Source organism: Lontra canadensis, unplaced genomic scaffold (genome assembly GCF_010015895.1).
Source record: "Lontra canadensis isolate GAN:19392208 unplaced genomic scaffold, GSC_riverotter_1.0 scaffold10, whole genome shotgun sequence".
Taxonomy (NCBI): Eukaryota; Metazoa; Chordata; class Mammalia; order Carnivora; family Mustelidae; genus Lontra; species Lontra canadensis.
In genome coordinates this window covers 9243365-9269823 of record NW_022631004.1, presented here as the reverse complement: position 1 = coordinate 9269823, position 26459 = coordinate 9243365, and the positions used below count along the sequence as shown (strand labels likewise).

Here is a 26459-nt window from a genome sequence, read left to right as displayed (position 1 = left end):
TCAAATAGATAAATAAAATCTTAAAAAAAAAAAAAAAAAGAAAGAAAGCAGTTTGTATTAAAAGAGGCCAGATTGGAAAATGGAGATGTTAAGGATTTGATTGACGGGTGCAGAAATCCAGCTCCAGACTTCAGCTAGGACAGATGACATTGGGGAAGATAACACTCCCTCAGTGCCTCTGTGAGAATTCTAGGCTAAGTGCACTCAACACCAAGGTCTTGTTGTCCACAGAGTCATTAGTCAGAAATTCTCAGGTGGCAGGTACAGTCTGACAGGTCAAATACTAACCAGTGCCTTTGGAGTCAAGAGACCAAGGTTAGAATTCCCACATACCACTAACTAGCTCAAGGAGCAAAAGCAAATTACTTAACCACTTGAACCTGTTTGCCCACTTACCACTAACTAGCTCAAGGAGCAAAAGCAAATTACTTAACTACTTGAACCTGTTTCCTCACTTAACATGGAAAACTGCCTCCCTTTCTGGATTTTTGTACAGATTAACTGACATAATGCAGGTAAAGAATTCAGTACAATGCCTGCCCCTCAGAAAATGAGAATTACAATATAGGACACTTCCCGTATATCTAATTGAGAAGTTAGATATCTGTTTGGTCTATTGTCTTTGAAAGGCTTTAAGATCCTATTTGCCAAATTGGTTCTATAGGTTTAGCTAAAAGCTGTAAGCACATAGTCTGACAGCTGGAATGTCAAAGCCTTTTGAAACTTAAGGATATGAGAGTTTCTAACACAAGTTCTAAATGCGGAAAGGATATTCATAGTTTACAGCTGCTTCTAAAATGAAGCTACCTTCAGAATGTTCTGCAGGATCCAGAAATAACTAAGTAGCCCTCCCCTGGAGTCTAACAACTGATAGAAAATCAGGAGGACGTTTCCCGTTCTTCACGGACTTATTCCGGCTCCCCTATCCACTCCCAGAGAGAACCGGGGATCTTTGTTCTAACGTCTTACCCAGGCTTTCTTAATGCTGGAATACAGCGAGGAGAATGCAGTAGGTATTCCTCAAGTCTTTTCAAACAATTCGTCACCGCTTCCAGAATCCTGTTCACCGGCCACCGGGAACCCCTACCAGTCCCAACAACTCCCAACTACCTCCTTCTCTTCCCAACCTTCTCACCTTTCTACGCCTCTCTACAGCCCCGCCCCCCCAAATGACCAATCAGAGAGTGTAAAGCGAGCCGGATGGGGTGGGCCCAGTTTGGCAGTGTAGACGAATCAGCACCCTCAAACAGCGGGGGCGGAAGCGGAAGCCCTGGGTTGGCCTTGGGTTCCGCTGTGGGGGATGTCCCGTGGGAGTGAGTGAGGAAATCCTGGCCCCAGCGGGTTTGCGTCCTCGCCTCTTGTCTGCCGGCAGAATCGGGCCAAGAGACCCCTGCAGGCGCGGGAGGGAGGAAGCTCGACTACCCAAGAAAAGAGCAAGTGGACAGGCAGCTGCGGGGCAGAACCAAACTGTGTTCAGGGTGTTTAGAAGTCGGTCCTGGTCGGCGCCGCTGTCCTCGAGGCCATGGTGCAGGCGGAGCTCTGGGCGATACCCAGGTGAGGGCAGCGGCTCCGCCCGGGGATTTCACCGCGGAAGAACTGGGTAGATGCGGGGCAGGGAAGAAAGGATGCTGCCCGCGCTGCTCCCTGGTAGCACCCTGAGCGGCCGCAGTTGCGGTAGCCGCAGCAGAAAGCACAGCGCGGGCCGAGGAGGCGGCTCGAGCTGCTGGTAAAGTCCCCCAACAGCTGTTCTCTGTAGTATGCGAGTTGACACAACAGCCAAAGAACAGGGCTCCCCATTACAGTCTCCTTCGAGCTCTTTTTCCTTGCTACTTGGAGCTGATTTATGCGGAAACATGCCTTGCACTTGTACCTGGAGGAATTGGAGACAGTGGATTCGACCTTTAGCGGTGGTCATCTACCTGGTGTCCATAGTGGTTGCGGTTCCTCTGTGCGTGTGGGAATTACAGAAGCTGGAGGTAAGAGGGTCCTTCACCATCGGTGTCTAATCTACCCTTTCTTCTACGGTCCTGCCCATCTAAGGTTGCCCATGTTTTACCCCAGATGCCCCAGACTTGATATCCTGAAAATTACGTCATGTAAATGAGCCCAGTCTTAGTTGATAAACCTGTCTGGTTTCTTGTTCACGGTAATTCAAAGCATGTTGCAGGTGGAAGGAGGACCAGGTCGAGAAAATAGTTAGACTATATTAGGTTTGCTGCTTAGAAGATCACTCTTTTGCAAGTATTCATCAATTCCCAGAAAGTAATAAGATAATTTTATTCCTGAAATCTGATCTGTTCAGATATTGGACTTGACTAGATCATATAAACAACCTTGAAAACCATGTATTTGAATTCTGTTAGCACTTAACTAGCTTCCTGAATTAAAGGCTTCTAGTGGGTTTAACTTTGTCGTTTGTTTTTACTTAGAAATTAGCTCTTAACCCACAAAGATTTTGCAAAAAGTCCCTTGTATGTTTTTTGATGTCATATTCTTATTGTGACATCAGTAAAGTGCTACAAGCTGGAAGACCCCAAGGTAAATACTCAACTTAGATGGGTACTTTATAAAAATTGTATAGTGAATTTTCAATTCTAAGTTAATAAATACCAGAAAGTACTTTTATTTAGCAACACCTATTTTACAAGAGCAATGGCAAGCCCATGGCTATTTTAGGCTTTGGAAATGATTCTTACATAATTAAACAAAATGCAGCTTAACATACATTTTGTTTTCTCTATGTTCACTAAATTATATTTTGTTGACTTTCCCATATTGGCATAGCCTATTAGTTATTTGTCATGTTAATATAATATTCCACTATGTTAAATAGTCCCCATTTGTTAGAAGTGTAGATTATTCTCATGATTTGTCTACCAGAAATCAAGTATAGACATCTTCATACAACTAGGATTCTTTTACTTGGGAGTATGTTTTTGGAGTGTGGCATAGGAACTCCTTTTAAGGCTAATACATATAATACCAATCCAATGTAAGATTCCACTTAGTTGTTAGTTACCTGTGGTTTTTAAGTGGCAGCTTTTAAGGAAAATTTTCATCTGCAGTCTCTACTGTAAACACCCTGAACCAAATTCTCTTCATGTCTTATCTGGACTATTCTCAATTCACCAGCCAAATTATCTGATTAAAACCTAAGTTACATGATGTGCCTCTTCTGTAAATTTTCCAATCACTCAGAGTTCCAGATTAAAAGCCGGTAGCTCTAACTATGGCCATTATGTCCCAACATAATCTGACACCACCCCTGCCTCATCCCCCTCTGACTTTCCCCAATTCTGGGCTTCTACCAGTGATTTTGCTCAGACATTTGGAGTAGGCTATGGCCTTTACATTAAATGTTCCCCATCCGTGGCATTCTCTTATCCTAGGTGGTATTCTTATTCCTTTATGTCCTTCGGGTCCACTCATGTCACCCAGCTACCCTGTTTAAAAATTGCAAACTTTCCTTCATCCCAGTGATAAATCAGGCGTGTGTTAGGTATGGTGCGAGCTAAAAACCTGGTTCCCACTTGCATGGAACTTAGTGGTGGAGACCACTACAACCAAAAAAAAAAACCCAGAAAACAAACAAAACCCCAAATCAGTAAAATAAAATTGCACAAAATGCTATGGAAGAAACTAAAAAAAGATCTAAGAAATGAACAAGTGGGCATCTTCAAAACACCACTGCCAGCTATGGAAAATTAAGTGGAAGTAAAGGGACATTAGAAAGCTCTTCACGATAGTTAAGAAGTCATCAGTGCCTGAGTTACAATGACTTATGGCCCAAATCAGGATAGTAGAAATAGAGATGGAAAAGCGAATTTTAAGTATCCTTGGCAGTGAAGAAACAAGACTTTACCGAAGGTTGGGTTGGGGAGGAGAGGCAGTGAAAGAAAGAAAATAATCAAGAATGACTGTGAGTTTTTTTTATCTTGAACAATAGGGTAAATAGTGATACCAGTTACTGAAATGGAAAATTGATCGGGACAGGTTTGAGAGAAATTTGAGTTCTGCTTTGGACATTTAGTTTGAAGTGGATGAGAGACAATCAGATGGGCATGTCAGAGACACAGTTGGATATGCAAGTCGAGTGTTCAGAAAGGTTCAAGCTGCAGATATTAAAATGAGCGTTGTCAGAACAGAGATGGTGTTTAAAGTCATAAGGATAGGGTGCCTGGGTGGCTCAGTTGGTTAAGTGCCTGACTTGTGCTCAGGTGGTGATCCTGGAGTCCTGGGGTGGATCCCCGCATCAGCCTACCTACTCAGAGGGGAGCCTGCTTCTCCCTCTCCCACTCCCCCTTGCTTGTGCGCTTGCGCTTTCTCTCTCCCGCGCGCTTTCTCTGTCAAATACATAAATGAAATCTTCAGGGGAAAAAAAAAATCCATAAGGGTGAATGAGATTATAGAGGCTAAAGACCTGGCACCAACATTTAGAAATCTGGTAGAGGAATAGGAACTTAACAAAAGAGCATCAGCCAGTGAGGAAACAGAATGCCGAAAAGAGTGGTGTCTAGAAGCCAGAACAAGAGAGTGTTTCAGGAGTTGAATACTGAACAGTGTACAGTGCTCCTGAGTCGTCTGCTGGTTTTCATAAGGTAGGAGGGTCATTGGTGATCCTAGTAATGGTTTCTGTGGAGCTGTAAGGACTGAAACTGTTGGAAGAATGAATGTGACTCAAAGAAGTGGTATCAGGATACGAAGACCAGTTTTTTTGTTCATTTTTGGTTTTGTTTTTAGTATTTTTACTATGAAATGGACCAGAGAAATGAATGGCATTATGGATAGGAGTGTGGGTTAAGGCAGGGTTTTTTTTGTTTTTGTTTTTCTTTTGTGTTTTGTTTTTAAGGTTACATACAATAAGTACAGCATGTCCCCAAGAATTAGGTATAATTTTATTTGATCTTCTTAAAACCTGTGAAGCATAGGAGTTGTTCTCATTCTATGGGTAGGAAAACTGACACACAGAAGTAGTGGCTAACATGACATTGTGCTAAGTGCTTTATATACGATATATCATTCTCTTCATTATTATTCACTAAATGAGTTTATGTATCGAAAATGCTTAACATGGGGCCTGCCACATAGTAGGTGTTCAGTAAGACCTAATTATCACTGTTGTTTTTAAGATTTCACTATGGCTTTGGAGCCCCAATTTCTTTTTCTTGTGGAATAACATCTTAGTTGGGATTGGGTTCCCAGTTGAACGCCTGAAGCAGAGTAACATATTGCTTGAGCACTAAATGTTAAGGAACAGTTTGCATGAAAAACATTTTTGTGTTTTAAACACTAGAATTCCTGTGCTTCCACAGTGAGAAGTCAGTGGGTAACTGAGATTGTAAAAAATAGGAAGCTCATAGAGCCCATTCTGTGCCCACGGTGGGGCATATACTTACTTATTGGAATGGGAAGATGACCATCTGAACTACTTAAACTATTTCTGTCTCTTATTTGGCTGAGCATGGATAATGGAAGTCCAGTAAGTTAAATGCACACAGACTGTCAAACTACTCTGCTGTCATTTTACCCTGCCCTGCGTGTACTTATGCCCCAAGTAGCTTCTCTCTATGTAAGTGCTCCTCTCTTCTCCTGAGGATTTGATCCAGAGAGCACTCTCTTATTGCACTCTACTCTCTGCTCTGAAAGCATTTGGCTCAGGTTTACTTAACTCACTCCTGGATGTTTGTCCTTAATGGTTTTTTTCTTTCCTCTCTGCTTTCTTCAAGTTACCATAGGAGGGAAAAATCTATACTACGTATCTCCACTTATGGATGATAAGTCTAATAATATTAATGATATCCTCATATCAATTCAAATGTGAATAATTTATTGAGAAATAAATGTAAATTAAAATAAAGGTAATAATTATATTAATAATTTCTACAGATACCTAACGTTTACTTATTTCTTAAATATATGTGCACACAAAACAGATTACATTTCGTATGCATATAGCTTTTTTAGGTATCTCAAAAGTCAAAAAACTATGAAACCAGTGATTCAAATTAATGGCATCAATATGGACAGATGATGTATTTTTGAAACTACCACCTGCAATGTAAAAATGGTACTAACTCTTTGATGCAAGATTTTTTTTTTTTTAATTTGGCATCACTCAGTTGCCAAATGACTCAGTTCTCTAGTCACTTGTTTTACGATCATTTGAAAAGAACTTTCTTTTTTATAGCACACTGAGGATGCTTGGCCTTCATTAGTCACAAGCACATCATTTTTCTCTTAAGTCTACCACCAAGTTGGCAGTAAGGAATTATAACAACAAACGTGGGCATTAAAATTACTTGACAGTATAGTTCTTAATTGTCACCTTATAACAGAGAAGATCTAGAATATGCTGCTGTTATTATTCTAGGTCATCGTTAAAATGAACACAGGTCTTCCTTGACTTATAATGGGGTTATGTCCTGATAAGCCCATCATAAGTGGAAAATATTGTCTGTAAAAATGCATTTAATGCACTTAACCAGCCAAACATATCTCTTAGCCTAGCCACATTAAATATGCTCAGAATAACTATAGCTTACAGTTGGGCAAAATCATCTAACACAGCCTATTTTAAAATACAGTATCGAGTATCTCATGTCATTTATTGGATACTGTACTGAAAGTGAAAAACAGAATGGCACTGTGGGTATACAGAAGGTCCTCAACTATGATGGTTTGACTTACGATTTTTTTGACTTTACAGTAGTGTGAAAGCAGTATACATTCAGTAGAGACCGTACTTCAGATTCTGAATATTGATCTTTTCCTGGATTAGTGCTTTGTAGTATAATGTTCTTCTCATGATGCTGGGCCTGGGCAGCAAGCTGTAGCGTTCCACCAGCCATGCAATCATGATGGTAAATAACCGACATAGTTAAAGCCGTTCTGTGCCCATATAGCCATTCTGTTTTTCACTTTCAGTATAGTATTCATTAAATTACATGAGATACGAGATCTTGAACACTTTATTATAAAGTAGGCTGTGTTTTAGAAGATTCTGCCCAACAGTAGGCTAACGTAAGTGTTCTGAGCATGTTTAAGGGAGGCGAAGCAAAGCTATACTGTTTGGCAGGCTAAGTGCATTAAATGCAGTTTCAACTGAGGGTATTTCAACCATGATGGGCTTATGGGTTTTTCCATGGGTTTATGGGTTTTTCGGGATGTAATCCCATCACATGTGAAGGAAGTTGTAGGTGTATAGATTGTCTACCCTCAGGATCCCATCTCTGACTGGGAGCTACAGCTCCCTGCCCCTGCCCAGCATCAGGAGAAGAACATCAGACCACACAGCAAAACACTCAGGAAAAGATCAAAATTTGAAGTATAGTTTCTACTGAATGCATATTATTTTTGCACCATTGTAAAGTCAAGAAATTGAAAGTTGAATCAGGTAAGTCTGGGACCACCAGTACTAAATATTAAATGAAATTGAGCCAAGCAAAAATCCTGGAAAATGATTGCACAGACATTGCTTTTAGAATCTTCATCTCCACATACTTAGCTTTCACTTACTGTTTTGATTATTCTCCAACATTCAGCAAGACTTCTTGTGTAATTAATCCTTGAACAGCATGGGTGTGAACTGTTCTAGGTCCACTTATACACAGATATTTGTCAATAAATACAGTGTAGTACTATAAATGTATTTTCTCTTCGATTTTTAATAGCATTTTCTTTTCTCTAGCTTACTTGCTTACTTTAAGAAAACATATAATATATGTAACATACAGAATATCTATTAAAGGACTATTTATGTGATAGGTAAGACTTCTGATCAGTAGTGGGCTGTTAGTTTTTGGGAATCAAAAATTATATACAGATTTTCACCTGTAATGGAGTTGGGGTGCTAAATGTCAAATTGTTCGAGGGCTAACTGTGTTTGCTTTTCAGGTTTTCCATACTATTTAGTGTAGAAGTTCATTGTTGTAAAAATGCATTTGTTCTCTCTATACTTCTGTTTTTTATACCCCTGTTGAAAAAAAAAAATCCTGTTCAAAAAAAATAAAACTAGAACTTGTGGACTTTAGCTCTTTTAATTAACTGTTCACATCCCAAAAGTACCAAAATTAAATGCCCACTTTTTTTCCTTTAAAAAATGAGCATTAATTTGTACTCCTGCCTTGAAGAGTGAATTCACAAATTAATATAAAATTCACTCCTTTGGGCTCCACAGATAGAACAGAAGTTCAAAATTTGGGGGGTTGGGCAGGAAAGTGAGTGAATTGCTTCAACTCTACCTTAAGATGAGATAGCTCAGGGGTGCCTGCTGGCTCAATCAGCTAAGCGTCTGCTTTCAGCTCAGGTCGTGATCCCAGACTCCTCCAAATCCAGCCCTTCATCCAGCTTCCTGCTCAGCATGGAGTCTGCTCCTCCCTGTTCCCGCTGCTTCTCCCCCTTGCTCATGCTGTCTCTTTCTCTCTCTCTCTCAAATAAATAAAATCTTTTTAAAAAAGTCATCCAAATTATATTTTTAGAAATTGAGTGAGCTTTTAAAGGATAAAATATTGATCAGATACCTAAAAAATGAAATTAGAGCTTTTTAAAATGTAATATCCTGAGTTGATACTGTTGTATATAATAGAGGTAGCATGAATTAACACAGTTTATTTGGACAGTAGTTCTGGCAGTACTTATCAAGTGGGAGGGTTAAAAGACATAACGCATATAAAAAACTTAGCAAAGTTATTAGGCAATACTCTGTACATGTTCTATTAACATGTTGGGTAACAATAAAATTCACAGAAAATGTAGGTAGGATTTTAACTCTCTAACATAAAAGCAAAGGAGTAGACCAGAAAAGAGTTTTTGGGGGTGCCTGGGTGGCTCAGTCAGTTAAGTGTCTGATTCTTATTTCAGCTCAGGTCGTAATCTCAAGGCATGAGATCAAGCCCTGAGTTGGGCTCTATCCTGAGCATGGAGCCTGCTTGTGATTCTCTATTTAGCTTTTCAGTTATAATATCAGGATTAATTTATTAATATTTATTTTTTTAAAGGTTGGAATACACACCAAGGCTTGGTTTATTGCTGGAATCTTTTTGCTATTGACTATACCTATATCGCTATGGGTGATATTGCAACATTTAGTGCATTATACACAACCGGAACTACAGAAACCAATAATAAGGTAAGTGTGAATATATTTTAATTCTTCTAGTGTTATGTTCACTTATTTCATAACTGTGATGTAAAATGTTTTTAATTTATGCTTTGCTTTCCAACTAGGATTCTTTGGATGGTACCTATATACAGTTTAGATAGTGTAAGTATATTTAATTTTATCTCATTAGCTAAGAACTTGCTTGATGATATAACTATATTTACAGAATGCTTACAGTAATGAAAGTTTATTAATTTGGCAATAAGGAGTCAGATTAGTAAGAAAAGTGCAAAGATTCACTTGTTTTTAATATTAGTAAAAAAGATGAAGTACGACAATAGAAAAGACGGGTGTTTTAAATTTTAAAAAATCTATAGCTATTTTCTTTGCTTAATCGTATAAAATTTCTAAGTACTAGCTCTTAGTCCTTTAAAGAATATAATATTTAAAATTACATTATCATCCTTTTTATGTAGTAAATCTTTTGTTTGGGGGGTAAAAACTCTTCCCTGATGGATTCAAACATGCAGTTGTCACAGATCACTGCTTTAATTTGGTTAAATATAAAGGAAATATCTCTAATTGCATTTTCTATGATCATCTCAAGAAAAATTTCAGATTATATTTAAGAACCTAATTACAGAATAATTTAGCTTCTTTCTTCATACTATTTACCCCCCAACATGAATGTTTTTACCAGTATCCAGTAGCTTTTTTGCTTTTAAAAATTCATTTCACAGATTATATGGTAGCTCTCATAAATTTTAGAAAGTTTGATGTAAGTATCAAGTTTAAAACTTAGCATTGTGATAACCATGATTTGGAATGGCAGTTCATTTAGCTGCAACTATTTTTAACATCTGTGTTTTTTCATAGTGGATAGCTTTGAAATACCCCAGCATTGCAATATATGTGGATACCTGCAGGGAATGTTATGAAGCTTATGTCATTTACAACTTTATGGGATTCCTTACCAATTATCTAACTAACCGGTATCCAAATCTGGTATTAATCCTTGAAGCCAAAGATCAGCAGAAACATTTCCCTCCATTGTGTTGCTGTCCACCATGGACTATGGGAGAGTAAGTATGACTGATTTAATCTTTTTATGTATTTAAACAAAATTTTTAAGCACCAGTCATTTCTCTGTAAAGCAGCATGTTAAGTACTTGGAGCAGGACTGAAAGTTTAAGAAGAGTTCCCACCCTCAAGTAGTTCATAGTCAAGTTTAAAGAGTATGAAAACACATTTTTATAATCCACACAAACGAAGAACTCTCTTGTACATTATTTATCCTAAATAGACAACTTGCAGGGAAGAAAACTCTGTGAATCATTTAGTCAACATCCTTTTACTGTTGAGACCCAGGATCTACAGAGATCAAGATTACATAGCTAGTTAATGGCAAAATCAGGTGTAAGACCCAGGGATAAGATAGTCTAAGTGGGTAAGTGTTTAGTGTTTATTCTAGTACTATATAATGGTCTGTTGGCCTTATTCTATAGCCATAGAGGACAGTAAAGAAAAATAAAGCCTGAAAATTTCAGTTGAAGCTAAGATTGCATTTTTTATATGAATGAGCCATTGGATATTTTTCATCAAGGAAACTTTTGAAGGTACCATTTTAGAAAGATTAATTTTGCAATACTATACAGAATGCATTGGAGGGAGGAAGATTCCAGAAATGGAGAAATAAATTAGGAAGTTGTTATTTTAGTCCATTTGTGAGATAAGCTGAGAAGGAGAGATGAAATTAGAATGAAAGGAAGAGGCTGCAACTGAAGATCTGGTAGGACTTGCTCACTGATAATGGGGACTAAGGTGAAAGTTGCCAGTCAAGATAACTGGAATGATTTGGAGTTACAGTAATCAGTGTAGATCTACAACCTAGGGAGACCTGTATTGCCTACTATGCAATACAGAACCATTTGTCCAACATTGGGACTATATATGTCTCTAGTTTACACACTTGCAATGACAGGGAGCTACCTAGCTGTTTTAAATGGTAAGCTCTTAATATGTTCATTAACACACTTGATATGTATCAAGCATTTAGTATGTGCCAATATACAGATATATTCTAGTGCATATAACAGATGTAGAACTCATAGAACCTACATTTCGGTTTGGACGTTTGGAATTAAATGAAGACACAAATACAGAGTTACTTACATCAGGAAATGCTATGAAGGTAAAGGAAAAGACTATGAAAGAGGAATAGTAAAAGAAAACTATTTTAAGTTTGAAATGGGGGAGAGATACTGTGCCCGGCAACAAATACAATATGGATAGAGAGATTTATAGCTAATGAGCAGATTGAGGTGATCACTGGATGGAAAATTACTGAAAGGAGACATCAAGGGAAGGGGGATTCTCTTTAAAATGGCATAATAGAATTCTTGTGAAGGGCAGACCAAGCACTTACACATCAAGACTGGGGGTGAGCTTAGCAATTATCAAGGGTAATCAGGTATCAGGGGTAGGGAGATGACTTAGTAGTATTCTTACTCAGTCTGACTTAGGCCAAGGACAAGGCCTGAGAATGATGCCTAGTTGAAAAGACAATTCAGGGGGCGCCTGGGAGGCTCAGTGGGTTAAGGCCTCTCTGCCTTTGGCTCAGATCATGATCCCAGGGTCCTGGGATGGAGCCCCGCATCAGGCTCTGCTCAGCGGGGAGCCTGCTTCCTCCTCTCTCTCTGCCTGCCTCTCTGCCTACTTGTGATCTCTCTCTGTCAAATAAATAAATAAAATCTTTAAAAAAAAAAAAAAGACAGCTCAGGGAGACCTGTCTAAAGTTTGGTCAGGATAGTGAGAAGCCATTATAGGATGTTGAATAGAGGACTAGGGCCAAATTTCATTTTCAGAGATTATTGTGCTCTTTGTAGACTGAATTGAGAGTGGACAAGGATGGAAGAGATTGCAGTGATCCAGTAAATACAATGATAATGGCTTGGCTTTGATTAGGACTCTCTTCCTAATACTGCAGAGCCTAAAATGAGACTCTAGCTCTCTACAAGGTGGCTCATCACAATTAGCTAGGGGTCCACTAAAACCCCAAGCCTTTTTCAAGGGAAACTACTGGTCAAAATCCCCCTAGTCTGTGCTTGTGGAATTGATTTGTTCCTCACTACACAATTACATTTATTCTTGTTAAATCTCTGAGTTGGTTTCATTTTTTTCCTGAGACTTGAGTTTTGACAGCTGCTTCCTGAATAATGTCAACAGTGCATCCATGGTTATAACTCAGGTATTCTTTGCTTTGAAAAAAGATTAAGTGTTTACCTATGTTATGTAATTTAGAGGTTGGTTTTAGTAATAATAAAACGGCTCTTATGTATAAATTCATTGTAGGTTACCAGTCTCCCTCTAGTAGGTAACTGGTGTTACAAATCTGATAATTAATTAGGCTCTGCTGTTTAGGATAATTCAGTATAGTGCTTTGGTTATAAGATGTAAATAGCATGGCAAGTTTGCAGTTGTTAATTGATTAAAAAACTAGGTCAACTTTTTGTCCTCTTGCTGTAACATAAACAGTGAGCACATTGAGTTTTCTTTCAGTGAACCTTAAATTTTGTATGGAGGAGGGGAAACCATTTACCAGTTGATTTAGTATACTAGTGAAAGAAATGGTTTCATGAGATGGTACTAATCCTTACTTTATATTCCTTTCCTTCCTCTTGTTTATAAAATTCAGGTCATGACCTAACAAATTAAATTTGACAGTTTGAAAAAAATTGCCCTAGGGTGTGTACCTTGTAGTGGCATGCTAAGTCTTAAGGTTTTGTTCAGCTTTGTTAGTGGTAAATTGTTTTCTGAAGTGGCAGTACCATATTCCTCTCCCACTGACAGTATAAAACACTTCTACTTGAACCACATACTCACCTACATTTGGAATTACCCTGACTTCTTTATGTTTGCCTGTCAAGGGAATATAAAGTGGTATATTGCTGTGGTCTTAATTTGGATTTCCTTGATTAGTAATGAGGTTAAGCAACTTTTTATGTTTATTAAGTATTTGTATTTCCTTTCCCAAGGAATTCTTGTTTCTCTTTCTTTCTTTTTTTTTTTTTTTTAAGATTTTAATTCTTAGAGAGTGAGAGAGAACATGAGAGGTGAAAAGGTCAGAGGGAGAAGCAGACTCCCCGCGGAACTGGGAGCCCCATGCGAAACTTGATCCTGGAACTCCGGGATCATGACCTGAGCGGAAGGCAGTCGCTTAACCAACTGAGCCACCCAGGCACCCCGTTTCTCATTTTTTAATGGGTTGTCTGTCTCATGGCTTTGTAGGGGATATTTATATATTTAGATACAAATCTTTGTTTAGTGTGTATAGAAAATACCTTTTTTATAGGTTTTGGCATGCTTTGCCACCTTTATTAAATCTTTTGATAAATAGAAGTTTTGAATTTAATTTTAATATAGTTAAATTTATCTTATTTTATAGTCAGTACTTTTGTGTGTCTTGTTCAAAAAATTATTCCAATTACAGGATTGCAAAAAACATTGTCCTGTGCTTTTCTTATAAAGATTTCAAAAATTTCTCATTAAGATTTATAAACATTCAATGTTTTATGTTGTGTGAGGTAGAAATGCAGTTTCATTTTTTATTCTAATAGCTAATTGTCCTAGCACCATTCTCTCCCTTCTCCCTCACTCTCTGATCTTGCTGTCTCTGTCTTATGTCAGGTTTCAACATGTATGGGTCTGTCTGTGGCTTATTGTTTTGTTTTTTTTGTTTTTCTTCTGTTTTATTGGTTAACTTTTCTATTCCTGGACCAATTCCATACACTTACTACTACAAGTTATTAATAAACCTTAAAGTGAGGGGCAAGGGCCCTGACCCTATTATCTTGGCTATTTTTGGGTCTTCACTCTTACGTATAAACTTTAGGAACAATTTGGCAAGTTGCTTGAAAAACCTGTGGGTTTTTTTTTTTTTTATTGTAATTGAATTGTTTTTGGTTTATTGACATCTTTATGATTTTTTGAGTCTTAGCATGATTATGGTCTAGCTTTCTACTTATTTAGCTCTTCATTTACCTTTCAAAAGTACATTTCCTCAAATGAACTTTCAAAAGTCTTACATATCTTTGATTTTATAAACATATTTATTGATATTATAAATGGCATCTATTTTAAAAATCATTTTAATTGCTTCCAGTGTGTAGAAAGGCAGTTGGTTTTGGCATGTTGGTCTTATATCCAAAAATCCTGTTACATTTTCTTAGTCTGTAGATCTTTCTAAGTTCTCTGTGAAGATAGTCCTCTTCAAGTGAAGGATCTCTTTGCTTTCCAGTCTATACTCTATATTTCTCTTCTCACCCTGCTGTTGAGTAACCCTAGATATTCTTACATTATTCCTGATTGTAAAGGGAATTCTTATAAAATGTAATTGAATTTTATGTTTTTAAAGGTGTATTGTAGGCATCCTTTGTCAAGTTAAATGAGCTAGCTCTCTTTTACTCCTGGCTTGTTTGAATTTTTAATGAGTAAATGATTAAATTTCATCAAATGCTTTTTCTGTATCTTTTGAGATGGTTGGATTTTGCCTTAAATCTGTTAATTTAGTGAATTAGATTAATAGCTTTTCTAATGTTAAAACCCCCTGTATTTCAAGGATAAATTCAAAGTGATAAAGATGTATCATCTGCTTTGCTACACCACAAGGTCTGGTTTGCTCATATTTTGTTTAGAATTTTTACATCTATGTTCATGAGTGAGATTAGACAATAATTTTCCTTTTTTAAGTTGTTCCTGTCTGATTTTCATATCCAAGTTATACTGCCTGAATAGGCATTATCACCTTTTGTTTGTGTGTCACAGGAAAAGACTGTAACTATACCATTGAAGATTAGACCTGGACTTTATGGGAGGACAAGTATAGAACTATTTAGGCATCCTGTTGTTTCTGAAATCATTTTTTAAAAAATAAAATTTTTAGGAACTAGGCAGAATAAAAAAAGTTTAAAAATGTATAGGCAGGGCCATCTGGGTGTCTCAGTCAGGTAAGCATCCTCCTCAGTTTCAGTACGGGGCATGATCTCGGGCTCCTGAGATGAAGCCCCAAGTTGGGCTCCAAGCTCAGCTGTGAGCCTGCTTGGGATTCTCTCTCCCTCCCTCCTCCCCCTCCTGCCCCAACTCATACACGCACACACACTCTCTCAAATAAATAAATCTTTATGGGCATACATTTATATATCTTCTCACTCTCTTCTGGATCTGTTGTTATGATTCATTTTTCATTTGTAATGCTGTTTGTATCTTTATTTTTTTCCCTGAACAATCTCGTCAGAAGTTTGCCTATTTTTACTAGTCTTTTTAAGAACTGGATCTTGGGGGCACCTGGGAGGCTCAGTCAGTTAAGCATCTGCCTTTGACTCAGGTCATGATACTGAGGTCCTGGGATCAAGCCCCACATCAGGCTCCCTGCTCGGTGGGGAGTCTGATCCCCCCCCCACTTGTGTTCGCTCTCACTCTGCTCACTCTCTCTCTCAACTAAATAAAATCTTTAAAATGATAAAAATTTTAAAGAACTGATTTTTGGCTTTGTTGATTTTCTGTGTAATATATTGGTTTTCTCTATCATTAATTTCTGCCCTATTTTTACTTCCTTTTTCCCATTTCTTTTGGTTTACTATCTTTTCCTAACATGTTAGAGCCTTAGCTCACTAATTTACATAGCCTTTCTTTTTTTTTTTTTGAGAGTTTTTAAATTTTTTAACAGATTTTTACACCTAATGTAGGACTTGAACATAACCACTCCAAGATCAAGTCACTTGGTCTTTTGATTGAGCCAGCCAGCCATCCCCTTTTTTAATACTGCATTAACAACTGTATATTTCCCTTCAAGTTCTATATTCGCTGAATTCCAGTTTTTTTATAGAAATGTAATTGACATACATTATATTAATTTCAGTTGTATGATATAATTATTCAATATTTATATGTATTGCAAAATGGTCACCACAGTAAGTCTAGTTAATATCCCATAAATCCCAGATTTTATGTTCTGTAATTTCATTATCATCCCATTTTAAATTCCTATTGGGATTTTTTCTTTACCAGAGTTATTCTGGAATATTTTTAAATTTCCAAACAGGATTTGGGGTGGATTTTCATTTTATTTCTTTTCATTGCAGTCAGAGAATATACTCTCTTTGAGACAGCCTTTAGGATTGGTTAAGATTTGTTTCATGTCCTTAGTACATGATCACTTTTTATAAAGGTTTTGTATGTTTGAAGAGAATGTATATTCTATATCAATGGCTGTGTTATATTTATGTGCATGATGGGGTCAAGCTTATGTGTTATTCAAATTCTCTGTATTTCTTTTGATTTTGACTACTTGTACGGTTACTGAAAAAGATACTTAAATTCTGCCAGATTGTCACTTTCTTTCTGTACTTCTGTCAGTTTTTGTTTTATATATTTTGTTGCTGTTTCTATTCCAAATAATCTTTTTTGCCTTAAGTGCCTTTTTTGTCTTAAGTTAAGCATCCAACTATTGATTTTTGACTCAAGTCATGATCTCAGGGTCATGAGATCAAGCCCTGCATTGGGCTCCAAGCTGAGCATGGAGTCTGCTTAAGTCTCTCTCCCTCTACCTTCTTCTGCCCCTCCCCCTTCAGTCTCAGGCATCCTTTCTAATTTAAAAAAAAAAGTTTTTGTCTTAAAGTTATTTTGTCTGATATTAATAGATTTCCCATCTTTTGTTTAGTATTTGCCTGGCATATCTTTCTCTACCTTTGGCTTTCATCTTTTCCATTTCCTTATGTTTTAGATATATGACTTAAGTTTAGTATTTTTTGAATTCTAATCTGACAGTTCATCACTTAAATTAGCCCATTTAGATTTTTTTGATTATTGATATAGTCATTTAAAATCTTGCCATCTGTTTTTCTTTTTGTCTTCTATTCTTTTATCACTGACTCCATTTTTAAAGTAAGCCTTTATTTTAGAATAATTTTAAATTTACAGTAAAGATGCAAAGACAAGACAGATTTATAATACATCCTTACCCAGCTTCCCCTAATGTTTAACATCTTATGTAATCGTGGTACATTTGTCAAAACTAAGAAATACATTGGTGGGGTGCCTGAGTGTCTCAGTCAGTTAAGTGTCGGGCTCTTGATTTCAAATTAGGTCATGATTTCAGGGTCCTGAGATCAAGCCCTGTGTGAGGGTCTGTGCTCAGCTGGCTTGAGATTCTCTTTCTCGCCCTCTGTCCCTCCCCCCACTCAACATGCGCGTGTGCATGCACTCTCTCTAAAATAAATAAATCTTAAAAAAAGAAAGTACATTGGTATAATACTTTTAATTGCAGACTCTTCAGATTGCCCAAGTTTTTCCACTAATGTCCTTTTTCTTTCTAGGATCCAGTTCAGGAATCCACATTTTAATGAAGATTTTAGTAAATAATTTTAAAGTTTTCCAAACAGAGGAATACAAACAAATGTAAACAGAAAAATCTGTTAAAACACCCACATTTAACAAATAATATATTATAGATTTTTTTATTATAAAATACTTTTTAAGAAACCTTGAAAACCAAAAGCTTTTTCACAGCTCATATAGTAGCAGAACGGGGTATAATCTTTTACAATTTATAATTTTAACATGACTGTTTTACCTGTTACAAAAATATGTATTTTATTGCAGCTATATCAACCTGGGTGCTACTCCAGATTCCACTGGTAGTTAATTATTTTGTTATTGTTGCTATTTTCATTTTTTACTCCATTTTTTTTTAATTCCATTTTTTACCACTGGTTTAAAAGTTACATAGTTTCTGATGTTATCATGAATACTTAGAGTCTAAAATTTACTGTAACTACTTAAAATCTAACTTTAATCTTAAAAATTAGACACTTTTTTTGCATTTTTTTTAAGATTTTATTATTTATTTGACAGATTACAAGTAAGTGGAGAGGCAGGCAGAGAGAGAGAGGAGGAAGCAGGCTCCCCACTGAGCAGAGAGCCTGATGCGGGGCTCGATCCCGGAATCCTGAGATCATGACCTGAGCTGAAGGCAGAGGCTTTAACCCACTGATAGGCGCCCCTGGATAGGCTTTTTTTAAATCTTTTGTAGATTTAACTACAAATATTAAAAATTTACTTACTCTGCACTCCTTGCATTTCAACACTCTGTGGGATCATTTCCTTCTTTCTAAAGTCTGGCCCTTAAAAGTTCCCTGCAGTGTCAATGTAGCAGTGTCAAATTTTCTCAGGTACACCTATCCAAAAGTATCTTTATTTGCCCTCATTCTTGAAAGGCAGTTTTGTTGGGTGTAATTCTATGTTGGCAGGAATTTTCTCCAAGCATTTTGACAGTTTATTCTTCCTAATTCTGCCTTCGATTATTATTGTTAAGCTTCTTCTGTCTGTGTTTTTCCATTATAGATGATCTGTCTCCACCTGCATTTAAGACCCAGTTTTCGATGTTTTGCAGATTCACCATGAAGTATTTAAATTGTTTTGTTTCTGCTTTAGTCCTGCCTGATTTACAGGGTGTCTCAACCTGTAGATTTTTATCTTTCATCAGTTATGCAGGGTTCCTAGCCATAACCTCTTTTGATTTTGCCTTTCCTCTACTGTCGTCTGTAACTAAAAATATGTTAGATCTTCTGATTTTGTTCAGTTCTTTGTAACTCTCTTTCACATTTTCTCTTTGTCTCAGCCTTCGCTACATTTTGGGCAATTTCTTCAAATACATCTTCCAGTTCAGTAATTCTCTACAGCTTTCAAAGGTAGCTAATTGACTTGACCCTATTTATAAAGAGTATGGGGCAGGAAGCACAGCATGTATAGCCAAGGCATTCTCTCAGGAGGTCTTGCAACAAACCCAAGTGCACCCCTTAGGCCCCCATATGGGGCACACTTGGCTTTAAATGGGAGTGAACCACCTCAGCAGGGAGAAGGCTCTCAGCATACAGAACCCCAACAGTTTCTTTATTCAGTTTTATTAACACCTCAAGGTTTGAATGCCAGATTCTCAGTCTTCTGTTTAGATGTAATTCTTTTTTTTTCCCTAAGATTTATTTATTCATTTGAGAGAGAGAGTGCACGTGGGGAGAGGAGCAGAGGAAGGGAGACTCCTCAAGCAGATTCTCTGCTGACTGCAGAGGCCAGCATGGAGCTCGAGCCCAGGACCCTGAGATCATGACCCGAACTGAAATCAAGAGTCAGCCACTTAACTGACTAAGCCACTCAGGTGCCCCTAGATGTAATAATTCTTAAAATTAGGGGATTTGTAATACCTAACACTGATAATCAGTTCTCCTGATAGTAGTGCTAAATAAAGCATTTGCCCTCAGAGCAATTTGGTCTTTTAAGAAGGCTTGCACAAGGCTGTCAGGTAGAGAGCCTTTTTTATTTTTGGACTTTTTGTTTTGTTACTCCTTGTGAATTTTCTCCTATGTTGAGTGAGCCCAGCAGTAGGATAAAAACTGTTTACGCAGGATCTTTTTTTGTCCTTTCATAATATCTAATCAGTGATACTCTCTGGAATGATATTTAAATTCCAAACTTGAAACTGAACCTTAAATGTAAATAATACCTCCTGAATATGCGTTCACATTTACATGCATACAGTTCATTTGTTACTCAGTCTTTCTTCCAGAAACATACAGGGATACACTTCCTTCTGTACTGTAGTAATCAGGAATTTGAGACTGAACACAGAAAGGGAAATCTTTCAGAAGATGTAGTTGTCAAATAATTTTCAAAACAGCATTTAAACAATGTTTGCCACCATCTACAATCTTACCCAGTTATCATTTAGAATGACAAGGTTAAAAGAATGAAATATAAGTATGGCATCATTTGTCAAAGTGATTTTAATTTGGGGGGCTTTGGAGAAAATCTGCTACTATTTAAATAAGTAGTTGAAATGCTAAGTTTTTTTCCCCCACTCTTTGGCAGAGTATTGCTGTTCAGGTGCAAACTGGGTGTTTTGCAGTATACAGTGGTCAGACCTTTCACCACCATTGTTGCTTTGTAAGTACAAAGAACTTATATTATCGTTTTTTAAAATCCTCATGCTCTGACTTCACAAGAGGATGCACAAAGAGCATTAATTTACTTGTTTATGCTATAGATCTAGTCTGTTATAAAAAACAGAGTATGTAGAAACCCTACTATAAAAAATAAGATGATCATTTATAAGCAAAGAATCACCAAAGAATTCTTCTAAATAACAGTCTCCACAGCTTTCTGGGAAACATTTTAAAAATGCTTTTTTTTTTTTTTTTCAATTAATGTTCACATAACTCTACAAAAACATCTGTTACATGAAGTTAAAGTATGCTACCTTAGATTCATTATATGGTTTTATTTTTATATGGTTAACCTAGAATATGAGTACTAGATTTCAAGGATGAGTCATATTTTTCTTTTGTAAGAATTCTGACAAGGCTTAGGAGATGAGGTAAAATGGCATATTATTAAGCTATCTGGTAAAACTATTCCCTAAACATTTAAGAATATCAGATAAAGTGAATAGATTACATGTTTTATCTGTTAATCATAATTGTGCATGTTCAGAGAAGAGGGGGAAGAAAGGTGAAAGCAGCATTCATTTCTTTATTCTACCTTTGAGCTAGCATTTCTTTAGTAACATTTACCTTAGAATTAAACTAATTTATTTATGAAGGCATGCTTTGTCTGCAGTTTAGAAACTGGGGAATCATGTAAGTTAATTCTGAGATCTGGGTATTCATAAAATTTACCTCCTAAGATAGTTTGGGGGAAAAATTACAGTTTTATTTATTGACTTGCATTACATGCCTTAACAAGGTTTTCAAAATTAGGTGACAATTTTTTTTAATCTAGTAATTACCTCCTCTAATTCAATGTATGTGTCTTATTTTGGATTTAAGATGAGGGATAATAATATGGTAGCATTACTGGAAAATTTTTTTCATTTTAAACCTCTGTGACCAAAAATCAAGTGGGGTCTTATCTGTGGGGTCTTTTAAATAAACCAACTTGTAAATTTAAGTATTACTGTCAGTGCTGTGTTTTAAACTATATTTTGTTTTAGTTAATCATAAATCTCATTTTTACCATTTTTAAGAATCTGTGAGCTGCTTGGTATATATGATGAAGGGAACTTTAGCTTTTCGAATGCTTGGACTTATTTGGTTATAATAAACAACATGTCACAATTGGTGAGTAAATATTAATTGCATTAAATTAGTATCTTTGACTCTTAATTTTCTTAGAAGTTTCTTTGGGAATTAAGTTCATTACTTTTTAATTTTGAAATTCAATTTATAGGAAAGAACTTGAAGAAACTTTAACATGTCTTTATACATATATAAAAATACAGTATCTTTGTAAATTACCTGGTGACTTTTACCTTGACCTGTTGTTCATGTTTGTTCATTTGGTTCTTGTAGTCATTACATACTTGTATGGATATCATAAATGAAAGCACAGTGTTCTCCTTAAAAAACACATAACCTAGGCATACTCAAAAAGAGAAAATGTCTATGTCTTTAAAAAAAAAAGTGTAATTGGTATATGACAGTACCATGTTTGTTTGGGTTTTTTAAAATATTTGGGTTTTTTCTTTTTAAAGATTTATATATATCTGAGAGAACGCACATAAGCGTGCAGCACAAACAGGAAGAGAAGCAGGCTCTCCACTGAGCAGGGAGCCAGATGCAGGGCTTGATCCCAGGACCCTTGGATTATGACCTGAGCCAAAGGCAGATGCTTAACCAACTGAGCCACTCAGGCGCTCCAGTACCAGGTTTGAATAAAAATGGAGAAATAAGGGGCGCCTGGGTGGCTTAGTGGGTTAAACCCTCTGCCTTCGGCTCAGGTCATGATCCCAGGATCCTGGGATCGAGCCCCGCATCGGGCTCTCTGCTCACCAGGGAGCCTGCTTCCCCACCCCCCAACCCCGCTGCCTGCCTCTCTGCCTACTTGTGATTTCTGTCTGTCAAATAAATAATAAATAAAATCTTTAAAGAAGAAAAAATGGAGGAATAAATTTCTCTCATATATTTGGAATAAAGGAAAATTGTGAATGCCTTTTTTAAAAAATATGATCTAGAAACTGAAATGCTCTAAAAAATAACTGTCTGGGGCGCCTGGATGGCTCAGTTGGTTAAGTGTCTGCCTTCAGCTCAGGTCATGATCGAGCCTGTGAAACTAGAAAAAGTAACATACTTAAAGTGGGGGAAAAGTCAGGCAACAAAATTTTACATTTTAGTTGATGATACCTGTCAAAAAGCACCTTGTGTGTAGAAGGGAATGATTGGATAATGAGACTATGGGCAGCTTTGTATTTTTCTTTATTGCTTTCCCATTCTAAAATATTTTACCTGAACATTTTATATAATTGTAATAGGGAAAACTAAACTTCTAGGGAAATGTTTATTTGTATGTACAATGCACTAGGTTGTTACAACTGATTTCTAAAAATAAACAATAGTCTTGAAAACTTATTTTAAAAAAATAAATTGAGCTGGATTAACATACTGCCCTCAAGAAAAATTGTTTCCCTGATTCCTTTCATATTTCATGGTCATAATTTTAGTAAAATAGTACTTATTTACCATGTTGTCTAATAAGCAGATATATTTTTTTTAAAGATTTTATTTATTTATTTGACAGAGAGAGATCACAAGTAGACAGAGAGGCAGGCAGAGAGAGAGAGAGAGGAGAGAGGGAAGCAGTCTCCCTGCTGAGCAGAGAGCCCGATGTGGGACTCGATCCCAGAACCCTGAGATCATGATCTGAGCTGAAGGCAGCAGCTTAACCCACTGAGCCACCCAGGTGCCCAGCAGATATATTTTTATTTGGGCTGAATGGGGGCCTTTTCCTCCATTCATGACAGTCATTTATTCATTATTTTCCTTATGGGCCCCCATAAGGGAATACTCAAAAACATTTTCAGGGAAGACATTATACATCTCTTCTGAGAAATTTCATATCCTGTAATTTCATCCACAGTAAACTCTAAAAGCTCATTTTTTTTTAATTTTTTTTTAAAGATTTTATTTATTTATTTGACAGAGAGAGATCACAAGTAGACGGAGAGGCAGGCAGAGAGAGAGAGAGAGAGGGAAGCAGGCTCCCTGCTGAGCAGAGATCCCGACTCGGGACTCGATCCCAGGACCCCGAAATCATGACCTGAGCCGAAGGCAGCGGCTTAACCCACTGAGCCACCCAGGCGCCCTAAAAGCTCATTATTAATCTAAAAATAACAGAATAGGGGCACCTGGGTGGCTCTGAGGGTTAAAGCCTCTGCCTTCGGCTCAGGTCATGATCCCAGAGTCCTGGGATCAAGCCCCGCATCAGGCTCTCTGCCTACTTGTGATCTCTCTCTGTCAAATAAATAAATAAAATCTTTAAAATAAAATAAAAATAACAGAATAGAAAACCTAGAAAAAATTGCCTAAAACATTACTCTGTAGCTGGTTTGTAACTGTGTTATTTCTGTTACTGTATTTAGTTATTATGGAAGTTTAACTGTTGTTAATTTTGTTTCTAGTTTGCCATGTATTGCCTGCTTCTATTTTACAAAGTACTGAAGGAAGAACTGAGTCCAATCCAACCTGTTGGCAAATTTCTTTGTGTAAAACTGGTGGTTTTTGTTTCTTTTTGGTAAGTGTTGCTTTCTCTTGAATGTAAATGTTCTCATTTTCTACAGGGCAATAACGCTGTTGATTAGGGAGGATTTTCAAAATAGTTTTAATATAGAAAATGAATTAAAATGTCTCTACTTACCTTTTGAAAAGTTCATCTGTTTAGCCCTTCTTGGTTTTTCATAAAGAAATAATCAGATGGTCACCATAACACTTATAAGAAGAAAATAATTTGAGACAGCCTAACTGTCTCAACATTAGAGGAATCATTAAAGAATATACGGTGGTCCTTTCATATAAGAGAATAGTCTATAGTTTGAAAGATAAACATAAGAATATTTAATAATGTGAGGTAATGTTCATTTACTTAGAAAATACATTTTCTAAATACAAAAAGATTTTATTTATTTATTTGACAGAGAGAGATCACAAGTAGGCAGAGAGGCAGGCAGAGAGAGAGGAGGAAGCAGGCTTCCCGCCAAGCATAGAGCCCGATGTGGGACTCGATCCCAGGAGCCTGAGACCATGACCTGAGCGGAAGGCAGAGGCTTAACCCACTGAGCCACCCAGCAAAACTGTACATAGTCCCAGTTTAGTAAAAAAGGTGGGTGATAGGGGACCTAAAAACAAATACACCAAATTTATCAGTATACAAGTACAAAAAGGGGAAAAAGAATAATCCTTGAAACCCTACCACCCAGAAAGAATGATTAATACTGTGGTGCAGATAATGTTACATATAAAATGCCACAGAAAAATGGTATGAAAGAGTTTCATACCCTAAAAACTTGCTGAATTCAAGGATGCATTCAGTGTGCTGTGGATATAGTTCTCTATCAATAAAGTGAGGATATAGTTTTCTTACCATTTGGGTTTTTATGGTTTTACTCAGTATTCTGTTCTGTGGATCTAACTTTTTAACTACTCTTCTATTGACAGGTTGTTCCTTATTCTTTGACCATTACAAGCAGTATTGAAGTAAAATTCTTACATACAGAACTTATCTATCTCATTATTAGCTGTTAAAATTTAACCTTAGGGTCATAGCCATGGATGTGCTGGAAATATTCATTCTGACTCCCACCTTGGGAGTCCAGTGCCTTCTGAGTTTGTCTGTAGTTCCAGCACTTCTAACAAGACTGGTTTCAAAATGTTTTAAAAAATAATCTGAATAATTAATATATGTGTAAATATATATTACACAATTATAAGTGTAAAAAAAAACACTTGTCCTTTATTTTAAGTGTGTATTGTTCTAGGTTGTGGGCATTGTCTGGGCATAGGAAGAACTTAAAATCTAATTACTTTTGTATACACTTTCAAAACAAAGACATATAAACCAAGTTTTGAAGTTCCATGTGTATAAGAATGCATAATCAAAATTCGTATGACGAAACTACTGGAAGAATAAACTTTTAAAGCGGATAAATGTATTTACAATAGATGTGCAATGTCATCAGGAGTATGCTATGAAGGCAGGGTGGTGGTGGTGTGGTGGTCCACAAGTTGTACTGGGGTTTAACTTTTTAAAATGGCATATTTTTAAAACACCTGCTCATTTTATGCTTGATATAGATATGGCGTTTACCTTTTCCTAACATATAGGCAAGCAGTAGTTATTGCTTTGTTGGTAAAAGTTGGCGTTATTTCTGAAAAGCATACATGGGAATGGCAAACTGTAGAAGCTGTGGCTACAGGACTCCAGGTTAGTGCTCTCTGTGAACTTAATAAAACTTTACTGTTTACCCATTTTACATATTATCTCCTGAACCTGACAACATGTAGGCTGTGGGGATTCTATTCTCCTCACTCTGCAGAGGAGGAAAGGGAAGAACCCTAGAGAGACTAGCCATCATCACTAATTTGTGGTAGAACCAGGAATAGAACCTAGATTTGGTTTTTCCTAGTCAGTTTCTCTCTGTGCACTTCTCTTAGTCTTTGGGCAGTGGATTGAGAATACATTGTATTTTGCTAAAACATACTTGACTGAGATAGTATAAAATAGATATAAATTTTTGCCATTTTGTCCTTTTTTTAAAGAGATCAAAAATAGTTATTTTAGAGAAAGAAAAAATGAATATAACCTTATGGGAAAAAAACAGCTGTTGATATTCAAATACTTGTTGAGAAGAGAGAAACATAGTGCTTTTCTTTTATCTACAAAACTAGATTTAAGCTTAAAGATGGCTGCTTTTTTGTTTTTGTTATTGTAGGACTTTATCATCTGTATTGAGATGTTCCTTGCCGCTATTGCTCATCACTACACTTTCTCATATAAACCCTATGTCCAAGAAGCAGAAGAGGGCTCATGCTTTGATTCCTTTCTTGCCATGTGGGATGTTTCAGATATTAGGGATGATATTTCTGAACAAGTAAGGCATGTTGGTAAGTACCAGCCATTTCATACACCCAAATAGATAGGTTCTTGCAGTTCTCCTACTAGGGCAATTTAGTAGCTATTTCAGAGATGAAAAGACTTTGTTTAAAGCAGTACCGGTAAGGCTCTTCAAATTGAGATGGGAGGGAGAACCTGTTCTTAGCATGGTAAATTTATAGTGGTAAAAACTACTTTTGGCTAACTTGGAAACTTTTCTGTTACTTTAAAGGAAGGACAGTCATGGGACATCCTAGGAAAAAGTTTTTTCCTGAGGATCAAGATCAAAATGAACATACAAGCTTGTTATCCTCATCTTCACAAGATGCAATTTCTGTTGCCTCTTCTGTACCACCTTCACCCATGGGTCACTACCAAGGGTTTGGAC

General features: G+C 36.8%; 1 protein-coding gene across 1 annotated transcript; it reads left to right on the top strand.

Moving 5' to 3' along the window:
* Positions 1 to 1238: 1238 nt before the first annotated feature.
* Positions 1239 to 26458, top strand: TMEM184C (transmembrane protein 184C; the record flags this gene model as incomplete). Its single annotated transcript, XM_032855441.1, has 10 exons — positions 1239 to 1976; positions 8997 to 9127; positions 9226 to 9262; positions 9977 to 10182; positions 20021 to 20095; positions 21174 to 21267; positions 23604 to 23716; positions 25303 to 25402; positions 25911 to 26082; positions 26304 to 26458. Coding segments are annotated over exons 1-10 (1302 nt in total), but the record flags the coding sequence as incomplete, so codon positions are not given.
* Position 26459: the final 1 nt, after the last annotated feature.